This window comes from Pistacia vera, unplaced genomic scaffold, assembly GCF_008641045.1.
Source record: "Pistacia vera cultivar Batoury unplaced genomic scaffold, PisVer_v2 Contig461, whole genome shotgun sequence".
In the NCBI taxonomy this organism is placed as follows: domain Eukaryota; kingdom Viridiplantae; phylum Streptophyta; class Magnoliopsida; order Sapindales; family Anacardiaceae; genus Pistacia; species Pistacia vera.
Genome location: NW_022196292.1, coordinates 767,029 through 793,260, shown reverse-complemented (window position 1 = coordinate 793,260; position 26,232 = coordinate 767,029). Strand labels below are relative to the sequence as shown.

Below are 26,232 nucleotides of genomic sequence, written 5' to 3'. Positions count from 1 at the left end.
GCAAAAGACTTGATCTATAAATTTAAAGTAATACAAAGACATAGGGACCCAAAAAAATATGCTTTGAAATATATACGATCTCATTTGTTCTCCTCATTACCATCAATTAAAAAAAAAAAAAAGAAAAAAAAATCTAAAAATGAAAAGCTACTTTGACCATACCATTAATTATATTTTCCCATTTATTTTGCTAATATTTTAATTAATTAACAATAAACCGATATTAGTTAAACAAAGAAGAGTACTACACACCATTACATAATTAGAATTAAATATATAGAAAACAAAAAATTTGAATAATATTATGAAGGACAGGACAATGAATGAATCCATTCTTGTGACAGACACATGTTTAACCAACTGTTTACTTACCTTCCTAAAAAGGTATCCTTTTAGTTTACTTTACTTTGTTTAATAAATCACGTCGAATCTACAAAATATTGTGTCCAAAATCTAGAAACTCGTGTTAATGCACTAACTTCATTTTCAAACTTTTTTTTTTCCCTTTTTTTTAACGATGGGATGAAAGAGCTAACTAGTATATATCTTAATTAATCTGTTGGGGTCTTTAAAATTATAGACCGAATAAAAGTTTCAATGACTACTCCTATTAGAAGCTGAAATGAATCGACCTCAAGAATTATTAAAATATTGTGTCCAAAATTTAGAGATTTATGTTAATACACAAACTTCATTTTCAAACTTTTCTTTTTTATGATTGAGGTGTTCGGATCAGTATGTGTGCACCTCAACTAATCTTTCAGGATCATAAAACTACTAGTTGGATAAGATTTTCAATTATCACTCTTATTAAAAGCCAAGGTAAATTAAACTTAAGATCCAAAAATTTTAGTTAAACACTCAACCACATAACGGTGTTTTCCATTTCCAAACTTAAATCAATGAAAATGTAGGGTAAATTGATTAAAGGGATTCCAGAAACTACCTCAATTAGCATTTGTACTTTTATAAAATGGGGTTTTTTTTAATTTAAAAAATATGTGTTAAAGAGATGAGCCAAAAAAAAAAGTATTGGTAATCTCAAACACACAAAAACACATGCAATATAAAGGTGGCTCTTCTTCTTTACGGCCAAGACACCCACTTCATGCACTACATGACACTCCCCTAATTTCACTACAAATAAACTTCCCAATTCTCTCTCTCTCTCTCTCTCAACCTTCTTCTTCTTCCGCCATGCCTCTCTCTTCCATTGAGCTCCATCACCTCTCCCCTACAAGGTCTTCATCACTTTTCATTTTTATTCATCTTCATCTTCTTCATTTTCTCATTTAGAAGGAAACTCACTACTTTATTCGCATTTTCTTGGGTGGGTTGATTCTCAAGCTCAAGCTCAAGCTCAAGCTTCAATGGTTGAAGCCACCAAGAGTTTTTCTAACTCTGTTGAGTGCTACACTTGTAGTACTCAACCGGGTATTCCTTTTTTCCACTCTACTACTGGTGACAGTGCCCACCGCCCCAAATGGCAGGCTTTAGCTGGGTCATCCCTCATCCCCATCCGGGTCGAACCCGAACAACCCGACATGAAGACTGTCGTCGGTTCGACCCGAGATGAGGGTTTTCTGGTTCGGTTCGGTTCGGTTTTGGATCCACGAAGCGAGTTTGTACGAAAGTGGAATAGGGTGTTGTTGGTGGCACGTGGTGTCGCGTTGGCCGTCGATCCTATATTTTTCTACGTGTTCTCGTTGTATATAGGCGAGCGTGGGGTCCCGTGTGTCCACTTGGACGCTGAGTTGGCAGTGCTGTTGAGTGTTATTCGCACGTGTGTTGATGCGGTGCATCTCTTTCACATCTGGCTTCAGTTCAGATTGGCTTACGTGTCGAGGGAGTCCCTTGTTGTGGGGTGTGGGAAACTCGTGTGGGACGCACGTGCGATCGCCCAACATTACGTGAAGCCTCTCACTGGTTTTTGGCTTGATGTTTTTGTCATACTACCAATCCCACAGGTAACCGATTTCCCCTATTCAATCATATCTCGACACCTCATGGTTTCATAATACCATAATATACATTCTAAAACAGGGTGTATATATATATGAAATTAAGCAAGCATTATATCTTGTTTCTTTGATTATTTTGCAGGCAGTCTTGTGGTTAATAATTCCGAAGCTCATCCGAGAAGAAGAAATTAAGCAGATAATGTCAATTCTTCTGCTAATGATCATGTTCCAGTTCTTCCCAAAAGTGTACCACAGCCTGACTTTGATGAGAAGAATGACCAAAGTTACAGGTTTCATTTTCGGAACCATTTGGTGGGGCTTCAGCATCAATCTGATTGCCTACTTAATTTTCTCACATGTAAATATAATCAACATCAGATTCTGCAGCAACATTCGATTCAATTTCATTTCATTAATCCTGAGGACACATTGAGCAAAAATGGGTTCATTTTGCAGGTTACAGGGGGATGCTGGTATGCTTTAGCCACACAACGTGTTGTTTCATGCCTCCAGCAACAATGTGAAAGGAGTAAACACTGTGGTGATTTTTCTCCGTTTTGCTCGAAAATCGGCGACGGTTCTCAAACGTTGCCAACGATGATCGGGAGATCATCGTGCTTGGATGACAATGGACCCTTCAAATATGGGATATATGCTGCTGCCCTTCCTGTCATTTCTAGTAATTCTCTTGCTGACACCATTCTTTATCCCATATTCTGGGGATTACTAAACCTGAGGTAATTATCCTACCATCAAAGAATCAGAATTAGGTCTGTACCTGAGAAATTTCCGACGCTGATCATTTGTTGTGCTAACATTTTGCAGCTCGTTTGGCAATGAACTTGAGCCCACAAGTGACTTGCTAGAAGTGATGTTCAGTATATGTATTGTGCTCTGTGGCTTATCCCTCTTCACATTATTGGTTGGGAATATCCAGGTGATTTGAGCTTTAATTTTTTTTTCTGTAATGATTGATGAACATTTCATGAATTCTTAGTCTAATTAATTAATTAAGGACCACCCTTTTATTTTGCTTGAAGGTGTTACTTCATGTGGTCATGGCAAGGAAGAAGAAAATGCAACTGAGAAGTCGAGATATGGAATGGTGGATGAGACGGAGACAATTGCCCTCTCGTCTGAGATGGCGAGTACGCCATTTCGAACGTCAGAGATGGGCAACGATGGGAGAGGATGAATTGCAATGGATAGATGACCTGCCTGAAGGACTCCGGAGGGATATTAAACGTCATCTTTGTCTAGACCTCATAAAAAAGGTAACTTTATTATCTTTGTGTAAAATTTACGATTTCTAATTATCTTTAGAAATTATCTTTAGATGGTTGGTTGAGTGGTTCGATAAAGACACTTAAGTTTATTACACAAAAGGTCTTGAAATTGAGTTTTTTCTCGATTGTTAATAAGGGTAACCACTGAAACTCTTATCCAGTTAGTAGTTTCAAGGTTCCGAGAGATTAGTTTAAGTGTACGTAATCTGATCCGAACACCCTGAGCATCGAAAAAAAAAAAAAATTTACCATTTCTTTGAAATTGAATAATCCTATGGATTCTATCTCTATCCTCAGGTGCCATTATTCCACAACTTGGATGATCTTATTCTGGACAACATATGTGACAGAGTGAAACCCCTTATTTACTCTAGGGATGAAAAGGTACTATCTTGCAACTTTACATTACCTCAATCCATATACTGTGTATATGTATTCAGAAAATGTTTGTGTAAACAGGTAATTAGAGAGGGCGATCCAGTGACGAGGATGTTGTTCATCGTTCGCGGGCGAATAAAACGGAGCCAAACTCTAAGCAAAGGCAATGTAGCCATAACTATGCTAGAACCAGGAGGCTTTTTAGGCGACGAGCTGCTCTCCTGGTGCCTTCGTCGCCCTTTCACAGACCGTTTACCGGTATCATCAGCGACATTTACTTGCGCAGAAGCGATGGAAGCATACGCTCTTGATTCTCACCATCTGAGGTACATTACGGAACACTTCCGGTACAAATTCGCCAACGAAAAGCTGAAGCGAACAGCCAGATATTACTCATCGAATTGGAGAACCTGGGCAGCTGTGAACATACAATTTGCTTGGAGAAAATACAGGATGAGGATTAGAGGTCCTATGAATCCTGAAATGGGCAGTGGGGGCATCGAGACTAGGCTTAGACAATATGCAGCAATTTTCATGTCAGTAAGACCACATGACCACCTTGATTAGTGGCAAAATTTCGGTTATTGTAATTCCCAATAGGAAAATTTTATTAAAAAAAATATTTGTAACTTAGAAAAAAATTAAAAGATTTTTTTTATTTCTAAGTTACAAGGACATAAGAGTTGGGCTAGTAGTGGCAGGCGATGTAGTGGGTCTAGTTGGGCTGGATTAAGAAATTGGCAATATCCTCATTTAAATTTACAATACAACTTTTTTTTCTTTTTTTTTTTTTAATAATTATTTGTATATGAAATTCAAGCATGTTATGTTATCTATTATTTTTTTATTATAAGTAATCGGGCATTCAGACCAGCTTGCGTGCATACTAACTAATCTCAAGATCCACTGAATACCCTACAAATACGTTAGGTAAGTCACAAATGTAGTAACATCCTACAAATACGTTAGGTAAGTCACAAAATGTGGTAGATGACCACTTGGTGGGACTCGAACACAAAATCTATGAGTAACCTAAAGTTTTGTCCATAAGCTAAGTGGTTTAAAAACTCATTTTCATAATTATAACAATTAAAATGAAATTTTTTTTGTAGATACTTTTCAAATGGTCATTGCTAGAAGTCAATGGGTGTGTTTAGATTATAAAATTGTTTCAACGTGTGCTAAAAAATTGATCATATTGAGATATATATAATCTTTTTTTTATTCGTTAAGGATATTAATATACACTTTAAGACAACTATTAAAGAATTTTTATACTGAACACTAGTTATTTGATTGAAAAATTGGTTCTAAAATTGAATTTAAGAAAAACCCACTTTGAAAATATCATAATCAAACATGCAAATCAAATTGCAATGTCATAATTCATAATCTAAGTTGTTATTTTAAACCATCGGTACGTAGTATCCGCGATTTAAGTGAGAGGTCGTGACAGTGAGTTGTTGTATTAGTCTATTTTGAAGATTAGTTGAAGTGTACGTAAACTGGTCCGAACATTTGGTGGCAAAAAAAAAAAAAAGTTGTTATTTTAATATTTGAAACCTGCAAATTGAAATATTTAACCAACATTCTAGGCTCCGTTTGGCATATTATTTCTACCTATATTCCAAATCCTATTCTCAAAATATTATTTGTTTTGTTATTTGAGAAATATTAGTACATTTTTTTAATTACTTTTAGACCCCTTAATTTTATTAATTTCATTAAATACCCCTAAAAAAGTTTAAAAATTAACAAAAACATCCCCACCCACCCATACTTGCCAGATTCCGGCAACCACCGTCGGTGGTAGCCAGAATCTGTCACAATGGTCTACAAACGATCGGAACTGGCCAATAATTCACCGATCTGGCCGTCGTTGACCGACAACGACGACCACATCTTTGGCCGTTAGCTTTGGACTTTTTCGACCGTTGACGACCAGATCTGGCCTTTTTCGACCAGATCCGTAGTGGATTTGGCAAGAAGAGGCCATATCGACGTCTTACCCGCCAGATCCGACCGGTCTGCGTCGTAACACCATTTTTCGGTCAAATTTTGACAGTGGTAGCCGAAATCTGGCATTGTGTGTGGGTGGGGGTGTTTTTGTCATTTTACAAAAAAATTATATATTTGGGTGTTTAGTTAATTAGCAAACCTAAGGGTTTTTTTTTTGNCCTCATGAAATATTAGAAAAGTTCCTATGACCCTTCAATATATAGGGGCAACCTTAATTAACTTTGCAGGGACACTTTTACCTCGTTGAAGGAATTTAGACTTGTAGTTTCATGTTTGTTCTTGTTTCTTTAACAATATGTGAGACTCAGAACAAAAATATATGTTGAGGTCCACATAATTTTTTTCCCCATTGTCATGCAACATAATCAATAAATCGAAATGAATTCAAAATTTTTAAGGAATATATATATTTAGAATAAACCAAATTAATTAAAAGATATTGACTTAATCAAGTAATTTGGAACCGAAACCGACATCTCGGGTACCCTGTCGGTTCTGATTTCACCCTAAAAATTTTATCACCCCTAGAGAATATGATATGTTTAATCTCTTAATTAATATTGTTTATGAAATAGCACCTCTTGTCTTTCCTGGCACATAGAAGATTTTGACTATAACGGTGTGTTTGGTTTAGGGAATATTGCATTACTAGGAATGTTATATTAATTGAAAGAAAGATTACCTTAAAGATTACTGGAAATGTTTAGAGAAATGTCTTTGGGTGGTTGGAATAAATTGGTGGGTATGTTATATTAATATATTTGGTTGAGAGGAATATATTGGTGGATATGTTATTTAAATTACTGAATTATCCTCTAATTAAATATTATTTTTTATATTATTTTTTAGATTATTATACAAAAACAACTCCATAATAAAAGTTTGGACAATCAACAATGCACCCCCACCAATCTAGCCATAGCCGGCAACCTAACGGTACAAGGAAGGCCGAAAATGGCCTTTGTGAGCCAATATGGCCATTTCCAGTCAAAGATCTGGTCAAAAATGGCCAGATCAGGCCACAGCGACTATTTCCAGCCTTTTGTGCACCGTTCTGATGGCAGTAGCGACTGGCAACCGGCGGTGGTTGTCAGCAGCTTGCAATGGCAGGTGGGTGAAGGTGGTGGCTTAGGTGGACTGCAATTTGTTTTGAATTCAAGGGTAATTTTATCTAAAAAGTTAATTAACTAAGGTAAAATTGTAAAATTCAGATTCATGTAAATTGATTTTAAAACAAGGGCATTATTATCCAAAAAATTTATTAATAACGGATAAAATTATAACCAAGTAATCTTACTATATTTAAGAAAATGGAAGTAATTAGATTATCTCTGGTATTGGAAGATTACCGGAATCTTATATACTTGACAACTAAACATGGTAATTAGGTAATATAAGATGATATAACCTCAATAATCATATATAACCCCCAACCAAACACTCCCTAATTATTTAATTAATTCTTCTCTTTTTCTTTATTTTTCTTTATATTTTTATGTATATTTTTAATTGTTAATTAATTTGCTAAATAATAACTTCATCTTGAATCATTGAAATGGTTTCAATTTTTGCTAGAAATTTCAAACTATATACGGCATCTCATGTGTATAATATTAGCCAAATTAATTAGGTACATGTCCTAATTAATTATATATAAATTAATTGAAGAAGGTTTATTTTAGCCATTATGTATTTATTTAATACTAAATTGGAAATTGTGGGTCGTAACGATGTGATACTTGCTATGGTTATATATATATATAGGATAAATATATTATCTATAATATATATCTAGCATACATGATGATCCTAAAAATTTGGATCAAATTATAATATAATTATATATTAGCTTTATTTGCAAGCCGTTTTTATATATTAAATAATCTTTCCTTACCTCACAAATTCACCATTTTTTTTTTCTATTTTTAGTTCTTCATCCTCCAGGATTTGTGTTTTGGATTTTATTTAAAAACGAATCCAAAAATGAAAATAAGTAGCTTGATTTTGAGCTAAAATACTTCGGTATCATGTTTCAAATAGGTAACATAGCAAATGTAAAGTGTTCCATTTCGAAATTCAATTCTCTTTTGAAACGTGCAATATACGATAGTTTTTTGCGTCATCTATCTTTCAGCGAAGCAACAACTAAGATCGTGAAATGGTAAAAAACAACAATAATGCATTAATTTCCATTCTTTAGGTTATAGTTTCAATTATTTTATTTTGGTATGAAAGATATTAATGGCTTTTGCTTGATAAAGTTGAAAGTGATTTTTATGCAACACAAAGTGTTTTGATGATGATGCCTCAAATAATAAGTTTGAAAGGACTTTGTTTATAGTTACAAGGCACTAAGGACACACTTAAAGCATTTTGATTTCTTTCTTCTCCCCACTTTTAATTGAGATAATATGAAATAATTGAATATCGCACGTACCACGTTTTTTCTGGCATTCAAACTATCACTTAACCAACTCCAACTACAAACACTAAATTGGTATAGCTTTGAACGTATTTTACTATTGCATCTTCATTCATTGTATCAAATATTATACCAAAGGAATATTTTTTTAAAATATTTCTTTTTTTTATTTTAGTTAATAATCAACAATCATTTATTTTATTAAGTTATTTTTCCTATATTAATTAATATTGAGAATGATATTTTTATTAATAATACAACTTTGCAAAATTAAATTTAATAAATAATAAGCATTAATTTAGTCAATAAACATTACATTTAATATATAAAAATTACATCTAATATAAATATCACCAAAAAAAAAAAAAAAATGACACCAACCACATAAAAGTAAAATTCCATATTAATAGTAATTTAATTTTCCGAATTAGTATATTATTCTCACAAATGATCAATTAACGCATTTTGAAAGAGCATGGTAAGCCTTCGTACCGTTGATTAGTCTATAATGAGCTCTAGTTCTTTCCAATATTTTGATGAATTTAGAGGACCCAGAACTAATCTACCAGAATACTGGATTGTTATTTTAGTTTATGTTGTATTTTCTTTTAATTTTAGTGTTTTTAAATTAGTGTTAATTTTTATTTTCAGTTATTGTAGTTTAATATTTGCATTGAATAAAATTTTGCTTTTAATTTTTCATCATTTTTTGAATTATATAATTATTATGAATTTATTATTATAAATAATAATCAAATTAACATAAATACAAATTTAAAAAAATAAATAACAAAACTAAACAAAACCTAAAATAGATTGGATACAAATTATAATATATAGTTAGCTTTATTTGCAAGTTGTTTATATAAATTAAGTTCTTGGTTACCTTCTTAAATGAACCCATTTTTCTATCTTTGGTGTTTTTTTCTTTTTCAAAGTTAAATTTTTTTTAAAAAAAAAAATTGAAAATACATGTATTATCTTTAAAGAAAAATGAGAATAATATTATAAGGGCATTTATTATCATTTTCTTTTGTTAAATATTAGATCTAGAGAACAAAAAATAGAAATATCCTTTGTATGTTTAATGGGGTTTCAATTTTTTAGTTATACAATGAATTCTCAATTTTTTCTAAAAAAAATATTATATATTTTCTTATAAATTATTGTTATACATTTTACGCGATAGAACGTATCATTTTTTGTATTAATATTGATGTATCATTTCCCTTATCAATTATTCATTTAAACGTATCACTTGATAAGTTTAAAACATCATTTTGAATGTATAACATTATAAATAAAAATAAAACCCTATATTATTGGATTGATCAAATACTTAAATATAAAATTAGTCCAAATATACTTAAGTTATATTTTTGGATCGAATACCTGAACATAATAAGACCAAATGCCTAATCTGTCCGATAAACGATTTCATATTGGAAGGTGAGAATGAGATGAGAGACGTATACAAACTAGATACTTCTTGAATTTTTGTGAATGAAAACTATTGGCTTTTAGTCAATTATTTCATGACTCAAATTAACAATAGAGGTACGGTTATTATTATAGGTACGGCAATTGAAAATGACCATACTCTAATTTTTTATTTTATGACCCCCCCACGTGTAAAATCCAAAGAAGGTCGCTATTTTTTTATATTTTTGCTCAATTATTTGAGTATCTAATCTTGGCTGGATGGATATTGATTTGACGTGTATACTTTTCAAAACAATATTAAAAAATTAACAAAAATATCTTTTTAAGTTTATTTATTTATTAAATACCCCTATAATAAAATTTTAAAAATTAATAAAAATATCCCTATTAAATATCGACAGTTGGCCGCCACCGTCAAAGGGGGATCAGAGTCGTCGTGTCGGTGCACGACTGGCTGGATCTGACCAGTCGTACGCCAATATGGCTTTTCTGGCCAGATCCACCGCATTTGGTATTCAACAACAACTAAAGATATGGTCATCATTACCGACCAGATCTAGTTGATAGTACGCCATTATACCAAATTTTGACCAGCTTTTGGAGGTGGTGGTCGGAATCTAACAAATGTGAGTTACTGTGGTGTTTTTGTTAATTTCTAAAAAAAAATGTTGGGGGTGTTTAGTTAAATTAACAAATCTAAGGGGTTTAAAATGAATTGAATAAAATAGAATAATATTTTGAGAATAAGGAAATAAATGTGCATTTTAGATAAGATAGGGAATATGGTAGGGAAAAATTGTGTACCAAAAAGGCACCTATATATTTTTTTGCTTTCTATTTTACCTTAAAAAATCCAAATTGAAGTGGGGCTTAAAAAATGTAATATTTCTGTATTTTTCCAAGCATACATGTTTGGTAAGCAATTTCTTTGCTTTGTAATTTCACATGGGAAGAGATTGACATCCATAAAATTAAAGCTTATTGTGATGTGAAAAGCTCGTTAGAAGAGAACAAGAATAGTTGCTACCACTAGCCACATTTTACCCTTTTGGTCCACATTGGAATAGTTTAGGTTTTCGTTCGAAATACGTCCACATAATTCATTATCGGACTCAGTTATGCAATCAGGATGTCTCCATATGGATTTTGTCAGAATTATGTTTGAATACCGATAAATTTAAGCATTATTATTATTATTCTTTTTTACTATTCAGGATATCAACTGAATAAATACTAATTATCGAAACAAGTCAACCTAGTTCAGGGGATTCATGATTAGACTTTCATTCACCAACAATATGAGATATACATTAGATTAAAATAGAGAATGTGGGAGAATAATATAGACAAATAAAGATTAGCTCACAACCTAATCTTACAAACTTTCTCTCACAAATTCGACATGACAACTCACAATTGGTCAGCTTATAATCGAGTAGACAAAATCTATTTGCGAACTGATTAATTACGAACTATCATATTGAGGTTATAAGAAAAAATTTATGAAATTGAATTATAAATATAATATTGTCCCATATGGAAATGCAAATGGAGGCATTGTTATCAGAAAAGATTTTCAAGTATCAATAATGTTGAAAGAGTTACGAAAATGGTCCCTGAATGGAGCCAGTTTGGGTAACCAATCAGATGCACAAGGGTCAGTTTTTATGCAGCAACTATTCAAACAAATTCTCGATAATGATATATGCCTGTGGCCCCCTTTAATTCATAAGTTTATAAAGTTAATCATAGTTGAAGATTCCAGACTCTTATGTCCATCCCTTCTTCATTGTGTACTTCCAGGAAAAAAAAATGATACGTTCAAGTTCATTTGATTCGGTATTTTCGAGTAGAGCTCATAAAAGTATAATCTGAACCTGGTTCGTTGGATTTATTCTAAGAGCCAAAAGAGTTTATTTCAAGCTATATTCTCTTTTGAAGAAAGAAAGAAAAAAACATATGTTCGAGTTTGTTTAATAAGTCTTATTCAAGTAAATCTTACTAAATCATATATAATCTCCATCTGCACTTTCGTGATCATATAGGGTGTGTTTGTTTTATTATTTTGAATAGTATTTTAAAAAAATTAAGTTGAGTTATTATTACGAGATAAGATTTGAATTTGAAAATATGTTTGGTAAGATTATTTGTTAATCCACTATATTTGTTGATTTAGTAAATACCCCTTACAATAAAAGTTTTAAAATTAACAAAAATATCCCCATCCACCCATTAAATGCTGGAAACCGGTGGCTGATTGCTGGGAATATGTGGTTGGATGGGAGTGTTTTTGTCAATTTATAAACTTTTATTGTTAAGGGTATTTAGTTAAATTAACAAACCTATTGGGTTTTAAAAATAGTTGAATAAAACATAATTGAATTTTCAAAATAAGGAAACAAATATGTATTTTGTGTAGGATATGGTAGAAATAATGTCTCAAACACAATCATATATACTTCTTAAAAATAAAAATAAAAACCCTAAAAAAGATTTGAGTTTTATAATTTAGAATACAATAATGTTAAACGTACAAGGAAATTTACAAAGACTATTTGTACAAAGTGAGGTGGTAGGAGATGAATGGAAGAGTGAATACAGAAAGTCAAACTCATCATATTCAGTCTTCTATTAATCTTCTGATACATCATTTTGTATAAAAAATTTTTGTATAGTTATTTGTAAATATAGTATTACCCTTTAGAATAATGCATTCGGGTCTGTTTGGTATGGCTTACTCGAGCGGAATTTATTAGAATAAATCTGTAACGAGGTATTGAATAGTACCCACCATGTAATGGTCCTAATGGAATTTCAATTGGGACCCTTAGCCAGGTAGTTCATTTTGGTTTCTTTCAACCATAAATTAATTACATAAGAAGAAATACAGCTATATATTATATAAAATTAAATTGACATTAATTAATTTGTCATGATATATATTTTATTTTGGAGTATTGGGCCGTAGCATGACATAATAATAATAATAAATTAATAAGAATAGTGCCCATCACAAATACTTGGCTGGCATTGTTCATAAATTCAACTTCTTACCCCCCTTCAGCTTCATGTGTGATCTTTCACCGCTGAAAATAAGGCTTACCCGATGCAGAATTGGTATGGAAATCCGCCGCGATAGGGTTTTACCGGTGGAGGAGTGTGTCAACATTTTGCGATATAAAAGATTAAAGGATTTAATCGGGTTCTTGTTAAGAAATATGGGTTATTTTGTTTTATTGCTTATTAAGGGTAGATTTGTCTTTTCATTATTTCCTTTGTTTAGCCTATATATATATCTTTGTATTTAGGTTAAATCATACTTTTTGTATTCAATTAAATTGTGCAATATTAATGAAACCCTAGCCTCCTCTTTTTATTATTTTCTTTGGATTGTTTAACATGGTATCAGAGCAAAGTTTCATGGGACGAGGCTTAATTTTTGGAGAGGGTATTCGTTCAGTTTCTGCAATCTGATATTTTGTTGGTATTCATTCAATTTCGGCAATCTGGTATTTCGTTTTCCTTTCTTTTGCATTCTGGTTTCTTTGTTTTTTTGAATATGGCTACTGAAAGAGACGATTCGCTTCAGTCTGTAAGTGTGAGGTTAGATGACAAGAATTATTCGTATTGGAGTTATGTGGATGAGAAATTTTCTTAAGGGTAAAAGATGTGGGGATATGTTAGTGGAACTTCTGTGAAACCTAAGAATACTGAGGAGGGTTATGATGCTTTGATAGATGCCTGGGAAGCAAACATGCAAAAATTATTACTTGGATTAATAATTCTGTTGGGCATTCCATAGGTCACACGTTACGGTATGAGACAGCAAAAGGGTTTGGGATCATCTACAAAGTTATTTACCAGTCAAATTTGCAAAGCATATCAATTGGAGAATGACATACGAGCTCTTCAGCAGAAGAATATGAGTGTTCATGAGTTTTATTCTGCTATACAGATCTTGGGATCAATTGGCTCTTACAGAATCTGCAGAATTAAAAGCATGTGGTGCTCCTATTATGCTCAGGGAGCAGCAACGGTGTGGTACGTTTTTAACGGCACTTCGTAGTGATTTTGAAGGCCTAGAGGTTCAATTTTGCATCGTTCTCCAATGCCTTCTGTTGACTCAGTTGTCAGTGAGTTATTGGCTGAAGAAATACGTCTTAAGTCTCATTCTGAAAAAGGAATTCTTTCTACTTCGACTTCTAATCCTTCTGTGTTAGCAGTACCTCGAAGCCAGTCTTTAATAATCAGAATAAACCTTACACAAGGGTTGCCTTCGACGATTGCAGTTTCTGTAAGCAAAAAGGTCATTGAAGGCCCAGTGTCCTAAGTTGAGACAGCAGAATCAATCGCAGCAAGCAATCTCAAGCTGGAAGTCTGCAACCAGTCACAATCTAATGCTCATAGACCATTCCAGGGTTACAAACCACCACAGTCTAATACCGCAGCAGTAGTTTCATCAGATCCTTTCACCCGATCCTAGTACTCTGGCTGAGCAATTTCAGAAGTTTCTCTCTCTTAAAGCACAAGCTATGTCTGCTTCTTCTTCCGTAGGTCAGTTACCCATAGTTCTTCAGGTATGTCACTTTCTGTATGGGTTTTGGATTCTGGTGCTTCACATCATATGTCCCCAGATTCTTCATCTTTGTGCTTCTGTGTCCCTTCGTCTTCTATTCCTGTCACTGCTGATGGCACTCCTATGCCTTTAGCAGGTGTTGGTTTCTGTTGTCACACTCACTTGTCTCTCTCTAATGTTTATCATTTCCAAAACTTACATTAAATCTTGCTTCTGTTGGTCAGTTATGTGATTCTGGTAATTTAGTCACCTTCCCTCTTCTTTTGTATGTGCAGGATCTACAGTCTTAGAAGCTGATTGGGACAGGCCGTAGGAAGGGGGACTATATATTTTGGATGAGTTAAAAGTGCCAGTTGCTGCTGCTACTACTAGTGCTGATGCTGCGCTACTAGTGTTGATTTGTCTTCTTTTTTCGTTTGAGTCCTTCTTCTTCTAGTTTTTATTTATGGCATCTCGTTTAGGTCATGTTTCGTCTTCTCTCGTTTGAGATTTTTGGCATCCACAGGGGCTTTAGGAAATTTCAACTTGTGATATTTCTGATTGTAGTGGATGTAAACTGGCAATTTTCAGCTTTACCTTTAATCGAAGTATTTCTGTTTCTTCTTTTCCATTTGAGTTGATTCATTCTGATGTATGGGGACCTTCTCCTGTTGCCACAAAGGAAGGTCTCGATATTATGTCTCTTTTATTGATGATCTACTCGTATTGTTGGGTTTATTTAATGAACATCGTTCTGAATTTTTTGAAATATATACAGCCTTCGAGCTCTTGTCAAAACTCAACATTCTGCTATTATCAATGTTTTAGGTGTGATTTGGGTGGGGAATACACTTCTAATAATTTTTTGAGTGTTGCTTGCATTAGATGGACTGTTCACCAAACCTCGTGTACAAATACTCCTGAGCAAAATGGTGTGGTTGAAAGAAACATAGGCACATTGTTGAAACTGCTCGTTCTCTCTTATTGTCTTCCTCTGTTCCTAGTGTGTTTTGGGGTGACTGTTTCTACTGCTGTAGTTTGATTAATACAATTCCATCTTCTCATATTTCAAGTTTTTCTCCTTTCGAAAGTTATGGGTATGCCCTGATTTTTCCTTTAAAGTTTTTGGTTGTACTTGTTTTGTTCTTCGTCCTCATGTAAACGCAGCGTTGTCCTCTCGATCTGTTATTTGTGTCTTTCTTGGTTATGGTGAAGGTAAAAGGGGTTCGTTGTTTTGATCCAATAACTCAAACTTTATGTGTCCGTCATGTTGTTTTTCTTGAGCATATACCTTTCTTTTCTATTCCATCCACTACTCATACCTTGACTAGATCTAATCTATTCGATAGATCCTTTTTCTGAGGATTCTGATAGTTTGTCATCAGGTTCCTATTACTGATCATTCTGCAGGTACTGCACTTTACTCTCCCCCAGCACACTTGAAGCTCCCTCTTCTCCTATGGTCACTCAAGCTTCGTCTGAGATTGTGGATCCACCCTACGTCAATCCATACGCATTCATAAGTCCACAAGTTACCAGATTTTGCTTATTCTTGTTATTCTTCATCTTTTGCTTCTTTTTTAGCTTCTATTCATTGTCTCTCTGCCCTCTTCCTATAAAGAGGCAATTCTTGATCCTCTTTGGCAGCAAGCTATGATGAGGAACTTTCTGCTTTGCATAAGACAGGTACTTGGATTTGGTTCCTCACCTCCTGGTAAGACTGTTGTTGGTGTCGTTGGGTGTATAAGATCAGACAATTCTGATGGATCATTGAGCGATACAAACTAGGTTGGTTCAAAAGGGTACTCTCAACAGTATGGTATGGATTATAGAGACATTTGCTCCGTTGCAAAAATGACTACTATTCGTACTCTATTGCAGTAGCTTCGTTTCGTCAGTGGCATATCTCAACTTGATGTTAAAATGCATTCTGAATGGGATCTTCAAGAAAAGTTTATATGGCGCCCCCTCCTGGTGTTTCACATGATTCTGGGTATGTTTGCAAGCTGAAGAAAGCGTTATGGTCTTAACAAGCACCTCGTGCTTGGTTTGAGAAATTTTCTATTGTGATCTCTTCCCTTGGATTTGCTTCTAGTAGTCATGATTCTGCTCTTTTTGTTAAGTGCACTGATGCAGGTCGTATCATTCTGTCTTTATTGTTGATGACATGATTATTACGGGTGATGATATTGTGGTATTCAGTTTTGAAGACAAAGTTAGCTCAACAGTTTGAAATGAAGGATTTGGGTTCTCTACGATATTTCTTGGTATTGAGGTAGCCTACTCACCAAGGTTATCTTCTCTCTCATTCGAAATATGTTGCATATATTCTTGAACGCTAGACTTACTGATAATAAGACTGTCGATACTCCGATTGAGGTTAATGCAAAATATTCTTCTTCTGATGTTTACCTTTGTCAGATCCACTTTATACCGTACTGTTTTGGGAGTTTGGTATATCTCACTATTACTCGTCCAGATATTGCATATGCTGCTCATGTTGTTAGCCATTTGTTGCTTCTCCTACTAAGTTCATTGGGCAGCTGTTTCTCGTATTTTGCGGTATCTTCGGGGTACATCTTTCAAGTCTTACTTCCTCACCTCTTCCTTGGAGTGCGGCATACTCTTGCTGATCATGGCAGTGATCCCCAGATCGCAAGTCTGTTACTGGTTTCTGTATCTTTTTGGGTGATTGTCTTTATTCTTGGAAGAGCAAGAACACATCCATTGTTTCTCAATCTTCAACCGAAGTAGAATATCGTGCTATGGCATCTACTACCAAAGAGATTGTTTGGTTACGTTGGTTACTTGCAGATATGGCGTTTTCTTTTTCTCATCCCACTCCTATGTATTGTGACAACCAGAGTTCTATTCATTGCTCACAACTCGGTTTTTCATGACGAACTAAGCACATTGAATCGATTGTCACCTTACTCGTCATCATCTCAAGCATGGCACCATTACCTTGCCCTTTGTTTCTTCTTCTTTGCAGATTGCAGATTTCTTTACCAAGTCGCATTCTATTTCCCGTTTTCGTTTTCTAGTTGGCAAACTCTCGATTTGTAGCGCGCCGCATCGTGATTTTGAGGGGAGATGTTGAAATTGGGTTATTTTGTTTTATTGCTTATTAAGGGTAGATTTGTCTTTTCATTATTTCCTTTATTTAGCCTATATATATATCTTTGTATTTGGTTAATCATTTTTTATTCAATTAATTGTGCATATTAATGAAACCCTAGCCTCCTCTTTTTTTATTTTCTTTGATTGTTTAACACTTCATATATCGTAAAATCATGCGAAAAATAAATAAAGTTAACTCTAATATATAATCATAAGTGCAATTAAAAAAATTTAATTAAACTTTATCGTATCAAATTATATAATATGATTTTTGTGTTTATTGACGTTATAAGATAAATTAAATAATAAAAAATAAAAAAGGTAGACTGCCATACTTGAAAACTTTAGGAACACAAGAGATGTTTAACTGACAGTAAAATTTATTAAAACTATATGACAATGTTTCCAAAAAAACAAAAAATGATGTAGGGTTGCAAAGGTTGAATAGTGTTGACGATGTCAGAATGCGATGATTTTTTATTGGGTACTCTGAGACGGCCAAATGAAGAAAACTCGTTTTTTTCATGAGAGTTGTCATTTTTTATCCTTTCAAGGTCGTTTTGAGGGCTTTTTGGACTTTTTAAATTTCTAGGGTCTTTTTTGTAAGTTTCTAAATGTTTTGGTACTGTTATGTGATAATTGTTTAATTTTCACTTCCTTTGTTTTTTCATTACCATTTGAAAGAGAACTATTTAAAGCCTGTTCAACCCTAGGAACAACCATTTTTTATTATTATATGTTAATGAAGTATTGACGTTTACAATTTATACAGTATCTGAATCTTAATACAATTTGATGGTAGTTTTTTGATAGTGGTTTTTCATATCACTTATTTATCTTTAGTTTCAATCATCTCTTTACTGTTTCGACACCATAAAATAATTTAAAAAATTCTTAACTTCTATTCACGATGGGATCTTGAAAATTAAACCTTGCGTACAATTATTAGTCACCTGCGTGCAACACGTTTTGCTAAAGGCCAAGACCAAAAAAAAAAAGAAAAAAAGAAAAAACTTGAAATTTATAAAATTAATTAATTGCTGTCGGCTTTAAAAGATCTACATTATTCCAGTATCTTTTTTCAGATTAGACTAAAGAGAAGATCGATTGTCAAAATCTTGTATCACCTTTCTTAAAAGAAGATAAACAAAATGGCTAAATTATTTAACTTGGTGGGTCATTTTAATTTACAACTCAATAATATATTAATTTATTTGATCGAATCAACTAATTAATTAACATATTATATACTTTATTATATTCCTAACTTATTGTATAACCATCCTGAAATTTTTAATCATCTTCTTGACAAAATGGTTTTGTATTGCAGTACACCTTAGACAGTGGCGGATCCAGGAATTTCACTCGATGGGGGTAAAAAATAAACAAAAAAAAAAAATTGAACCAATTATAACTATATTTTTTTTTTTTTTTCATTAGGATGAACTTCAACAAAAAGTTATAAAATACAAATACATATATTCAAAAAACACAACTTTTTTATAATTGTCCTCGACGAGTTTTCATATTCTGAAAACGTCCTTAGAGTTGCCATACACTAACCCTAGAAACTCTGCGAATATCAGACCGTCTAGCATTATAATTGTATCGAACGCCAATCAGGGCGTGTCACGTATGCGCACCACAAGAGGCATATGCCCTCGCTGCGACTCACCGTGGTGTGGTGTAGGATAAACACTTGGTTTGAACGTTAAAAATTTAAAGACGTTCACACCTAAAAGTCTTTGAATATTTTAAACGCCAATTTGAACAGTGTTAGTTTGATGTAATAATATACAGGAAGAACCTTATCTAAGGCAAAAAGAAAGGAATCAAACGTCAAAATCTGGAAGAAGCCAACAAAATCTATGAAATTCACGAGGCATCAAAATTAAAAGGCAAGCCAATAACAGGTCTATATCTATACATATTTTTATATTATAAAGAATTTAACATCAAGAATCAAAGATACCATTTCTTGAAATTATTGGGTCCCTAGTCCCTACATTGTCCCTTTGTTCTTCTTTTTTAATTCCCTTTATGCTTTAATGGCTATATATATATAACCTACTGTAAATTTGGATTGTTAACGTTGCTTATCATGAAACTGAAAACAAACATGAATTTAGTACGGTATTGTATTGTTTTTATGCAATTGAGGAACCTTCCACTCTCAGTCTCTCACGCAAAGTTCATATGTTATGTATATGTTGTAGTTCTTGGATTTATATTTATGTGCTTGAGATTGAGATTTCATATTTAGGGTTTTGAGAAATATTTTAAGTGTTCACGGCTTGTACAGGAAAAGGAAAGAGATGGAGAGAAGTATTTAATTTGATGGGATTTCTGGAAAAAGTTGAAGAGGTGGGAATTTTCCCAGAGAGAATATTCTAATTAATGAAAAAAAAAAAAAAAGGAGTTTTCAATGCTCCATAAGTGGGAAAATTACTATAAACTTTAATCCCTTTTCATGATCTTAAATTTAATTAGATTTAGAGTTCTAATTGTTTATTTCTTCAAATCGTCACTCTGAGATAAGTTCAGCGTCACATATCTCAAAACTACAAAGTTTTTTTTTTTTTTTTTTGGGAACTCTTTTCTGATATGAATTTATCTATACTTTAAATGATTTTAGTTTACAATAAAATTAAGATTAAGAGAGAATCCTGAACTTTAAACATCGGCTACTTCAGAGTTTGAATTATCCAGGTTTTCAATAAACAATATATGGTAATATTAGCATATTTACAAGACAAGACATATAGATACACATATTTATGCAAGATTTGGATCAATTTCTGGAGGATTCCGATCTCTATAAAAATGACAAAAATCAGACAGATGATGCTAATTAAGGAAACTCATGAGCAACAACAAGATACAGATGAGAGAGAGAGAGAGAGAGAGAGAGTACTTTGAATAGTAATAACACGGGGGTAAAAACTGTTTCTAAGATAGAAGATGGTCCATTTATCCATCCATGCATCAAATCAAACAATTCAAAAGTTTTGCAGAGAGTTAAAAAAATAAAAAATAAAAAAAATAAAGAACAAGAGTGAACTGTCGATACTTTAAGATTATTGTATTCTGTAAATTTCTGAAACTCAATAAAATTACTCTATTTGAATATTGGACGTAGTTCCTTTAGTGGAATGAATCAAGGTAAATCGATTGTCTTCTTTACTTTTCTGCTTTAAAATAACTGTTGATTCTTTCTTCTGAAATATTCCAAATCTTTTTTCTATGTTGGCAAGAAAACTATTGTATATAAATGTAGAAAGAGAAGAAAGATTCGATTCTCTATTGAAAGAAGAGCAGTGTTATGCTTACAACTGAGTAATACAACCAGACAAAAAACAAATGACAAAATAGTCATTTTACATAAATTTTATACAATTTTTGTTTAGTTGTATCACTCAATTATAAGTAAATCATTATTGTTGAAAAAAATATATTCCTATCCTCAAAATGAATTGTACTAACTATATACCTTGTTCTTGTGACGGAGTTTATATATAATTTCATTTTATCTTTTGAAAATTTTGAGATTTGGGTCGAGTTATATATTATGTATATAAAAAGTTGATAAAATACATTTAATTAATCGTGTCATTAAATTGATCGATGAATGTGTAGGTAGAGAAAATGAATTTTGATTCAGATCGATTAATTTATTACTAAGAAGCATTAAACGAGTTCATATGTATCATAGATTCATAATTCTATCTATTAACCCATTGAATATCAATCTTAATCTATCCCTAATGAACCCTAATTCAACATGTTATTTAAACTAATCTATGTTATTATATATAATTTATCAACCCATTTAAAATCAACTTTTAACCGTAATTCCGAATAAAGGTAATTAAATTTTACCTATATCTTTCAGTACACGAAGAATTCTATAATAAATCATGATACAAAATATACATCAAATTAAATACGTAAGTTTTAAGATAAATGAAACGAGGTGAGAGAGACAAGACGTATTGAATTATATATACATGTGCATACATATATGAACCTTCATTTTATGACCGTACATAAATCCTTATCACTTATTAGAAAACATATAATAATACCATTTCCATGATTTTTAATTTTTTTTAAATTTTGTTTTATTTTATCTTCTTTGAAATTGAAGCTATAGCTCTTGATAGAGAGGTTGATTTTTATCTCTTAATTTTGAAACTTGTATCTCAAATTCAACCACATACGTATAATTGAAGATATTGTAATTAATTTCAAGAAGAAGCATACAAAGACAGAGGGACTCAAAAAAATATGCTTTAAAATATATACGATCTCATTTGTTCTCATCATTACCATCAATTAAAAAAAAAAAAAAAAAATCTGAAAATGAAAAGCTACTTTGACCATACCATTAATTATATTTTTCCCATTTATTTTACTAATATTTTAATTAATTAACAATAAACCGATATTAGGTAAACAAAGAAGAGTATTACACACCATTACATAATTAGAATTAAATATATAGCAAACAAAAAAATTGAATAATATATGAAGGACAATGAATGAATCCAAATTAAGGACATTTCTTGTGACAGACACATGTTTAACCAACTGTTTTCTTACCTTCCTAAAAAGGTATCCTTTTAGTTCACTTTACTTTGTTTAACAAATCATGTCGAATCTATAAATTATTGTGTCCAAAATCTAGAAACTCGTGTTAATGCAAACTTCATTTTCCAAAATCTAGAAACTCGTGTTAATGCAAACTTCATTTTCAAACTTTTTTTTTTTTTTTTTTTTTTAAATGATGGAAAAGCACCTCAAAAATCAAGGGACGGCCATCCATAATTTATGGACGGTCATCCCTAAAGTTTTTTTTTTTTTTTTAAATGATGGAATGATGGAGCTAATTTATGTGTACTTTAACTAATTTTTCGGATCTTTAAAATTACATATTAGATAAAAACTTTAGTGACCATCCATATTAGGAGCCGAGGTGATTCGAACTCAAGACCTATAAAATATTGTGTCCAAAATTTAGAGACTTATGTTAATGCACAAACTTCATTTCCAAACTTTTTTTTTATGATCGAGATGTTCGGATCAGTATGTGTGCACTTTAACTAATCTTTTAGGATCATGAAACTATTGGTCGGGTAAGAGTTTTAATGACCACTCTTATTAAGAGTCAATGTGAATTGAACTTAAGACCTGTTAAGTAATATAGCAAAAAATCCTAGTTAGAGACTCAACCACCTAACAGTGGTTTCCATTTCCAAACTTAAATCAATGAAAATGTTGGGTAAATTGATTAAGAATAATACTACACATACATCATTCCCATACAACATTTCTCATACAACATTATATGACAAGATGTGATTGGGTGAAAGTTTAATTTTAATTTTAAATTAACTAATCATATCTTATCACATAATGTTGTATGAGAAATATTATATGTGTAGTATTACTCATTGATTAAAGGGATTCTAGAAACTACCTCATTTAGCATTTTTGAGTAGAAATACTTTTATAAAATGGGGTTTTTTTTTTTATTTATTTAAAAAATATATGTTAAAGAGATGAGCCAAAAAAAGTATTGGTAATCTCAAACACACAAAAACACATGCAATACAAAGGTGGCTCTTCTTCTTTACGGCCAAGACACCCACTTCATGCACTACATGACACTCCCTGGCCTAATTTCACTACAAATAAACTTCCCAATTCTCTCTCTCTCTCTCAACCTTCTTCTTCTTCTTCCACCATGCCTCTCTCTTCCATTGAGCTCCATCACCTCTCCCCTACAAGGTCTTCATCACTTTTCATTTTTATTCATCTTCATCTTCTTCATTTTCTCATTTAGAAGGAAACTCACTACTTTATTCGCATTTTCTTAGGTGGGTTGATTCTCAAGCTCAAGCTCAAGCTCAAGCTTCAATGGTTGAAGCCACCAAGAGTTTTTCTAACTCTGTTGAGTGCTACACTTGTAGTACTCAACCGGGTATTCCTTTTTTCCACTCTACTACTTGTGACAGTGCCCACCGCCCCAAATGGCAGGCTTTAGCTGGGTCATCCCTCATCCCCATCCGGGTCGAACCCGAACAACCCGACATGAAGACTGTCGTCGGTTCGACCCGAGATGAGGGTTTTCTGGTTCGGTTCGGTTCGGTTTTGGATCCACGAAGCGAGTTTGTACGAAAGTGGAATAGGGTGTTGTTGGTGGCACGTGGTGTCGCGTTGGCCGTCGATCCTATGTTTTTCTACGTGTTCTCGTTGTATATAGGCGAGAGTGGGGTCCCGTGTGTCCACTTGGACGCTGAGTTGGCAGTGCTGGTGAGCGTTGTTCGCACGTGTGTTGATGTGGTGCATCTCTTTCACATCTGGCTTCAGTTCAGATTGGCTTACGTGTCCAAGGAGTCCCTTGTCGTGGGGTGTGGGAAACTCGTGTGGGACGCACGTGCGATCGCCCAACATTACGTGAGGTCTCTTACTGGATTTTGGCTTGATGTTTTTGTCATACTACCAATCCCACAGGTAACCGATTTCCCCTATCCAATCATATCTCGACACCTCATGATTTCATAATACCATAATATATCTTCTAAAACAGGGGTGTATATTTATATATATATATATATATTTTTTTTTTTTATTTGATAATCGGAGGTGTTCAAAACCAGTTTATGTACAATTTAACTAATTCTTCGAGACTTTAAAATTGACAACCAAATAAACCTTTTAATAATCATTCATGTCCGTGAGGAATCAGGAGCTTATGAAATTAAGCAAGTATTATACCTTGTTTCTTTGATTATTTTGCAGGCAGTCTTGTGGTTAATAATTCCGAAGCTCATCCGAGAAGATGAAATTAAGCAGATAATGTCAATTCTTCTGCTAATGATCATGTTCCAGTTCTTCCCAAAAGTGTACCACAGCCTGACTTTGATGAGAAGAATGACCAAAGTTACAGGTTTCATTTTCGGAACCATTTGGTGGGGCTTCAGCATCAATCTGATTGCCTACTTAATTTTCTCACATGTAAATATAATCAACATCAGATTCTGCAGCAACATTCGATTCAATTTCATTTCATTAATCCTGAGGACACATTGAGCAAAAATGGGTTCATTTTGCAGGTTACAGGGGGATGCTGGTATGCTTTAGCCACACAACGTGTTGTTTCATGCCTCCAGCAACAATGTGAAAGGAGTAAACACTGTGGTGATTTTTCTCCGTTTTGCTCGAAAATCGGCGACGGTTCTCAAACGTTGCCAACGATGATCGGGAGATCATCGTGCTTGGATGACAATGGACCCTTCAAATATGGGATATATGCTGCTGCCCTTCCTGTCATTTCTAGTAATTCTCTTGCTGACACCATTCTTTATCCCATATTCTGGGGATTACTAAACCTGAGGTAATTATCCTACCATCAAAGAATCAGAATTAGGTCTGTACCTGAGAAATTTCCGACGCTGATCATTTGTTGTGCTAACATTTTGCAGCTCGTTTGGCAATGAACTTGAGCCCACAAGTGACTTGCTAGAAGTGATGTTCAGTATATGTATTGTGCTCTGTGGCTTATCCCTCTTCACATTATTGGTTGGGAATATCCAGGTGATTTGAGCTTTAATTTTTTTTTCTGTAATGATTGATGAACATTTCATGAATTCTTAGTCTAATTAATTAATTAAGGACCACCCTTTTATTTTGCTTGAAGGTGTTACTTCATGTGGTCATGGCAAGGAAGAAGAAAATGCAACTGAGAAGTCGAGATATGGAATGGTGGATGAGACGGAGACAATTGCCCTCTCGTCTGAGATGGCGAGTACGCCATTTCGAACGTCAGAGATGGGCAACGATGGGAGAGGATGAATTGCAATGGATAGATGACCTGCCTGAAGGACTCCGGAGGGATATTAAACGTCATCTTTGTCTAGACCTCATAAAAAAGGTAACTTTATTATCTTTGTGTAAAATTTACGATTTCTAATTATCTTTAGAAATTATCTTTAGATGGTTGGTTGAGTGGTTCGATAAAGACACTTAAGTTTATTACACAAAAGGTCTTGAAATTGAGTTTTTTCTCGATTGTTAATAAGGGTAACCACTGAAACTCTTATCCAGTTAGTAGTTTCAAGGTTCCGAGAGATTAGTTTAAGTGTACGTAATCTGATCCGAACACCCTGAGCATCGAAAAAAAAAAAAAATTTACAATTTCTTTGAAATTGAATAATCCTATGGATTCTATCTCTCTATCCTCAGGTGCCATTATTCCACAACTTGGATGATCTTATTCTCGACAACATATGTGACAGAGTGAAACCCCTTATTTACTCTAGGGATGAAAAGGTACTATCTTGCAACTTTACATTACCTCAATCGATATACTGTGTATATGTATTCAGAAAATGTTTGTGTAAACAGATAATTAGAGAAGGCGATCCAGTGACGAGGATGTTGTTCATCGTTCGCGGGCGAATAAAACGGAGCCAAACTCTAAACAAAGGCAATGTAGCCACAAGTGTGCTAGAACCAGGAGGCTTTTTAGGCGACGAGCTGCTCTCCTGGTGCCTTCGTCGCCCTTTTACAGACCGTTTACCTGTATCATCAGCGACATTTACTTGCGCAGAAGCCATGGAAGCATACGCTCTTGATTCTCACCATCTGAGGTACATTACGGAACACTTCCGGTACAAATTCGCCAACGAAAAGCTGAAGCGAACAGCCAGATATTACTCATCGAATTGGAGAACCTGGGCAGCTGTGAACATACAATTTGCTTGGAGAAAATACAGGATGAGGATTAGAGGTCCTATGAATCCTGAAATGGGCAGTGGGGGCATCGAGACTAGGCTTAGACAATATGCAGCAATTTTCATGTCAGTAAGACCACATGACCACCTTGATTAGTGGCAAAATTTCGGTTATTGTAATTCCCAATAGGAAAATTTTATTAAAAAATTATTTGTAACTTAGAAAAAAATTAAAAGATTTTTTTTTTTATTTCTAAGTTACAAGGACATAAGAGTTGGGCTAGTAGTGGCAGGCAATGTAGTGGGTCTA

At 33.4% G+C, this 26,232-nt stretch overlaps 2 protein-coding genes across 2 annotated transcripts; both read left to right on the top strand.

Annotated features, from left to right (window-relative positions):
* The first annotated feature begins 1,370 nt into the window (after positions 1-1,370).
* LOC116145422 (cyclic nucleotide-gated ion channel 2-like) lies at positions 1,371-4,192 on the top strand. The gene is made up of 7 exons (XM_031430885.1): positions 1,371-1,967; positions 2,104-2,319; positions 2,418-2,698; positions 2,787-2,898; positions 3,002-3,235; positions 3,545-3,631; positions 3,707-4,192. Exons 1-7 carry the CDS (start codon positions 1,371-1,373, stop codon positions 4,190-4,192), a joined length of 2,013 nt encoding a protein of 670 aa, XP_031286745.1.
* Positions 4,193-16,022: 11,830 nt separating this feature from the next.
* On the top strand, positions 16,023-26,232 carry LOC116145421 (cyclic nucleotide-gated ion channel 2-like). Its single transcript, XM_031430883.1, is given in 11 exon segments — positions 16,023-16,087; positions 16,201-16,279; positions 16,486-16,626; positions 16,776-16,912; positions 23,064-23,700; positions 23,989-24,204; positions 24,303-24,616; positions 24,672-24,783; positions 24,887-25,120; positions 25,432-25,518; positions 25,594-26,232. Coding segments are annotated over 11 exon segments (2,508 nt in total). The 3' UTR covers positions 26,080-26,232.

What these genes read in the sequence shown, in the direction of transcription:
- LOC116145422 (XM_031430885.1), top strand. Translation starts at nt 1,371, where the DNA reads ATGGTTGAAGCCACCAAGAGTTTTTCTAACTCTGTTGAGTGCTACACT. An exon ending in TCATACTACCAATCCCACAG is followed by an intron (nt 1,968 to 2,103) that starts GTAACCGATTTC and finishes ATTATTTTGCAG; the next exon opens with GCAGTCTTGTGGTTAATAAT. An exon ending in TGGGGATTACTAAACCTGAG is followed by an intron (nt 2,699 to 2,786) that starts GTAATTATCCTA and finishes AACATTTTGCAG; the next exon opens with CTCGTTTGGCAATGAACTTG.